We start from the raw sequence: 5,113 nt of genomic DNA, 5'->3' as shown, positions 1-5,113 counted from the left end.
TATTCAGTTTCATATATAAGAAAAAGAAATCAATATGTTAAAAACGAAACTGTCAAGAAAAATCTCTCTTGTGTCAAGTCAGATCATTTGTGTAAGTCATCTAATAAAAAAAGAAAAAACAATTAAAATTAAAACATATGTGAGTCAGGTTGCTGTTTCAGCCCGATATAACCTTTATACATTTTTATTTAGTTTCATTCAAATTCTGGTGCTAATACTAGACATAAGCAGAACTATAGATCGTATTATATATATAATTATATATATATATATATATATATATATATATATATATATATATATATATATATATATATATATATATATATATATGAGAAACGACTGAACTTACTCATTGACTACAAAACAGTACACATGAGAAAATCTAAATTTTTAGAATTTATTTTTAAAGGCCTTTCCACACGAGGGGCAAATGCACGGCGGGCAGACACTGTTACCAATTTTGCGAGTGGATGGGGATCACGAGTATGGTCCAAGTCACAGGTTCGCCTGCCTTTGGACTACTGCCTGCTTTGGCAATGACCTTAACCAAAGGCTCCGTATGGCGATAAAAAAATGGTATGAAAAAGTGAAAATAGGATCCTGAAATGAAAAGTTCAACATGCAGGATTACAGTCCTCTTTAAACCCTCAGGCACCCATCAGTAGGAGAGGAAGAGTGGTAGTAGAGAGTTCCAGACTAGTCGTAGATGGGCAAAAATAAGGAAAAATACACATTTATCGCTAGAAAAAAATTGGAAAAAGAAAAAGTTGTCTGAGATTCAATACCATATTTAGTTTACATTATACAAAGATATCTATCTTAAGTTAAAGGGGTTGCTTATCTTGGACATGCATCGCTCAGTTTTGATTAGTTCCCATTTTTTTTTTTTTTTTTTTTTTTTATTAATTGATCCGCACCATAACTTAGTCCAATGCGGTTTTGCTACATACCAAGAGGGTGAGATGAATATAACAAAAGTATTCTTTATCAAGAGGGAAAGACAGTATGTTGGGGTGCCTTCCATATTTTTTTTTCAAATATATAAATTATTCTAAGTAACGAAAGTATTTACGAAAATTAATGGATTGCATGAATGCAACATATCGAGAAACAAGTGCAGTTTATTCTATCTTGCGATAACAAGTATTTTAGCAACAAAATATAGACATATTTTCCTGTGTTAACAGCACCAGTTATTGTTTTACCAATATATAATATTGAAATTGTACCTATTTATGATAGTGAAAACGTGGATGAATGAATGAATGAAAGTGTTAATTCAAAAAATATTCACATGTATGAGATATCTCCTTCTCCTGAATGTTTAGTCACAGTGAATATTTATTGTTCCATAATATAATGTAAATGAACGACAACACAGAACAAAGGTGAGAAATAACTCAGCCTCAACTCTTGGGTAAGGAAAGATAAAAAGGCAAACCTGTGGGAAGAGTTTTCCGGTTGGAAGTTTCTTTGTGATAAGGCAGAGTACTCTGCACTCTTTATCCACAATAGTATATTTTTTCCGAGCGGGAAGGCAATTTTGGACGTGACCCTATGCGGACGAGAGAGAGAGAGAGAGAGAGAGAGAGAGAGAGAGAGAGAGAGAGAGAGAGAGAGAGAGAGAGAGAGTTGGTTGGGGATATGTGTCACATATGGAACAATGCATTGCCAAAGTTGATTATTCTTAATTGTGTTAAAGTATACAGCACAGCTAAAGATACACGGTTGAGGAGAGAGAGAGAGAGAGAGAGAGAGAGAGAGAGAGAGAGAGAGAGAGAGAGAGGGACGCTACAAGGCCCCACCGAAGTCTCCGAGAGCCACGAAGTGCGAAGACGGAATGAGACGCATCCCGAGTCCCCGACCTTCTTCAGGAATTCCGAAGCCGAAGAACCCGCAGCAGCAGCAGATCCGGAGACAAGAGGAGGAGAAGCCACCTGGATTTTTTGGCGATTCTAACGCCGAGGTAAACCACTTAGAAGAGTAACATTCAATATGTCAAAATACATTACTATGTGTACTACATTGGTTAATGATTTTTTGGCCCGTATTCCTCTCGTTGGAATCGGGAATATATCTTTATTTGTTGAAAGATTCCTTCGTAGGAAGTGGTTCGCCGGAGGAACTTTGTTCCATTTAAATCTTCAGGAGAGAATGGCCAGTGAATGTGTCGAGGACGACGATCTGAAGCTTCGTGGTGAACTGGATATATGGAAACACGGATTTTACATGGCAGAACAGAAGATTCAAAAACTTCAAGAAGAATTGACATACAAGAAAGGCGCCGAAGAATCCCTCCAACAGAGGGTCTGCGACTTGGAAAAACGTCTAGCCGATGAAAAAGCTAGTCATTTTAACGACCTACTGGATACTGTCAAAATCCAGGAAGATAAATTCATGAAGAAAGACTCAGAGGCAAAAAATGTAATAGATCAGCTCAAAAGAGAGGTTGAGCTTTATTTGAATGAAAGAAAGAAACTCATGCAGAGGGAACAAGAGCTTGTCGAGGAAATAAATATTAAGTCAGAAAACGAAGCTTCCCTCCAAAGGACAATCAAGAGTTTGGAGGGCGATTTAACTACCCATCGCGAAGCCCTGAAAAAACTGAATGAAGACAAGATGCTCTTAATATCAAGGCAAGAAAATGAGATTGACGAATTGGTAGAGAAATTACATCGTACTCTAACTCAGACGAATTTGGAGAGGGATCAACTAAAGCAAGTGAAAAAGAGCATTCAAGAAGAAAAATCCCAGCAGGAGATGGAAAATACACGACTGAGAGGGATAATACAAACATTGGAAAATGAGAACCAGGAGCTTGTGAAGGATATCTATCAATGGGATAGAAATACAGTCGCTTTCGAGCAGAGAATTATACAATTGCAGACTGGAATCTCTGATCTGGAGAAGGAGAACGAGGAACTGAAAAGATTTAATATGGAAAAGAAGGCGATAATTAACTTACAAGAAATCCACCTACATGCGCAGCATCAGATGATCATAGATGCTAATACCAGGATGGCTGTGGTGAAAGCAGAGATGAACCAAGAGAGAATAGAAGAGCCCGAAGAAGAGTCTGATGATCTCGAAAGTGACAGTGGAGACTCAAAGGATACTGAAAACAGTGCTGGACACAGTGAAAGTAGTCAAGACTCTGCAGTATCGGAAGAAGAGGACGACGATGAAGAGAATGAAGCCCAGAGTCGCCAGGGCAGCGCTCAGCAGGGTCCAACATACATCTGTCGCAACCGGAAATGTCCCAGGAAATGCAAAAGAAGAAGAATCAAGAGAGGAAACTGCTGCTGTGCATGCGACATATGCAGGCACAGACGCAGATAGAAGTTAAGAGGAAAATCACGACAGGGAAGCCAGCCAGCCAGCCACTAGGAGCTTAAGGAGATTTATTGTCTGGCAGTGCACCAGAATGAAGCAAGGCCTAAGAAACTCTAAAGGGCAACATGGACGGGTCACAGCTTGACTTGACGACTGCGGGGTCAAAGATGCACCTCTGGTAGCATGGCAAGGATTCCAAGATCCTTCCTAGGTTCCTTTGAAGGCATTCCCCCATGCCTTGCGAGGTTCCTTTGAAGGATTTCCCCCAGGCATTCCGAGGTTCCTAAGCAGGATCCCCCCTCCTAACCTTCCTCTGAAGGCGTTCCCCCACGCCTTCCGAGGTTCCTCAAAAGGATTTCCCCCACACCTCTGAATGCGTGGCTAGGATTCCTCCCTAGCTACCTTTGGTGTGTGTTCGACTTCACAGTCGCCAGGCTAGTCTGTGACCTATTCATTTCGCCCTACGACTTGAAAAGTCAGAGGATTAGCACTTAGAAGATATTAGGAGGACCACCTGTCAGAACAAGAGTCAGCTGTCAGGATGAGAACCAACATTTTTTTGAGGAAGGAGGACCAGCTCTCAGGATAAGAGCCAGCTCTCACGATGTAAGACAACATTAATTCGGAGGAAGGAGGACTAGCTCTAAGGATGAGGGCTATCAGCTGTTCGGAGGCTGGAGGACAAGCTATCAGTTTGAGAGCGTACAGCTGTTTGGAGGAAGGAGGACCAGCTCTCAAGATGAGAGCCATCAGCTGTTCAGAAGATTGAGAGACAAAAGCTGTTTGGACAGCAGCCAGAAAGACACCAGAATGCCACCCCAGAGGACCAGAGGGATGCGAGAGAAACAACAGAAGATGATTCTGTTGGGAATAATCTCCGAGACCGTCTCGCCCACGTCTCTGCAAAGAAGACGTCTTCGCAAGAAAGAAGGGAATTTTCCTTTGAGTATGCTCTGTCCCTTGATGAAGACTCTTCTCATAGAAGATCTCTCTGTCAAAGCGGGCAAATAGTCGAATATCTAGATCTATTCCTGCAGATGTCTTCCTTCTGGTCATTCTCTAGGAATAATCTAGAAGACCGGCTCTGCAGAAAGAAGGAACTTTTCCTTCGAGTATGCTCTGTCCCTTGATGAAGACTCTTCTCATAGAAGATCTCTGTCAAAGCGGGCAAATAGTCGGATATATAGAGCTATTCCTGCAGATGTCTTCCTTCTGGTCATTCTGTGGGAATAATCTAGAAGACCGGCTCTGCAGAAAAAAGGAACTTTTCCTTCCAGTATGCTCTGTCCCTTGATGAAGACTCTTCTCATAGAAGAACTCTGTCAAAGGGGGCAAATAGTCGGATATCTAAATCTATTCCTGCAGATATCTTTCTTCTGGTCATTCAGTGGGAATAATCTAGAAGACCGGCTCTGCAGAAAGAGGGAACTTTTCCTTCAAGTATGCTCTGTCCCTTGATAAAGACTCTTCTAATATAAGATCTCATTCACAGGGGCAAATAGTCGGATATCTGGATCTATACATGCAGATGTCTTCTTCTGGTGATCCTGTGGGAATAATCTAGAAGACCGGCTCTGCAGAAAGAAGGAAATTTTCGTTTTCAGTATGCTCTGTCCCTTGATGAAGACTCTTCTCATAGAAGATCTCTGTCAAAGGGGGCATATAGTCGGATACCTAGATCTATTCCTGCAGATATCTTTTTTCTGGTCATTCTATGGAAATAATTTAGAAGACCGGCTCTGCAGAAAGAGGGAACTTTTCCTTCGAGTATGCTCTG

The 5,113-nt window shown here is 41.1% G+C and overlaps 1 protein-coding gene across 1 annotated transcript; it reads left to right on the top strand.

Annotated features, from left to right (window-relative positions):
* Positions 1–2,157: 2,157 nt before the first annotated feature.
* On the top strand, positions 2,158–3,342 carry LOC135208082 (tax1-binding protein 1 homolog). Its single transcript, XM_064240230.1, has one exon. The coding sequence runs from the start codon at positions 2,158–2,160 to the stop codon at positions 3,340–3,342; it is 1,185 nt and encodes a 394-aa protein (XP_064096300.1).
* Positions 3,343–5,113: the final 1,771 nt, after the last annotated feature.

This window comes from Macrobrachium nipponense, chromosome 34 (assembly GCF_015104395.2).
Source record: "Macrobrachium nipponense isolate FS-2020 chromosome 34, ASM1510439v2, whole genome shotgun sequence".
Classification (NCBI taxonomy): Eukaryota; Metazoa; Arthropoda; class Malacostraca; order Decapoda; family Palaemonidae; genus Macrobrachium; species Macrobrachium nipponense.
The sequence above is the reverse complement of the archived record's forward strand: the minus strand, read 5'-3'. Positions and strand labels throughout refer to the sequence as shown.

Bases quoted from the DNA above. Each gene is read 5' to 3' on its own strand.
- LOC135208082 (XM_064240230.1), top strand. From the start codon at position 2,158: ATGGCCAGTGAATGTGTCGAGGACGACGATCTGAAGCTTCGTGGTGAA.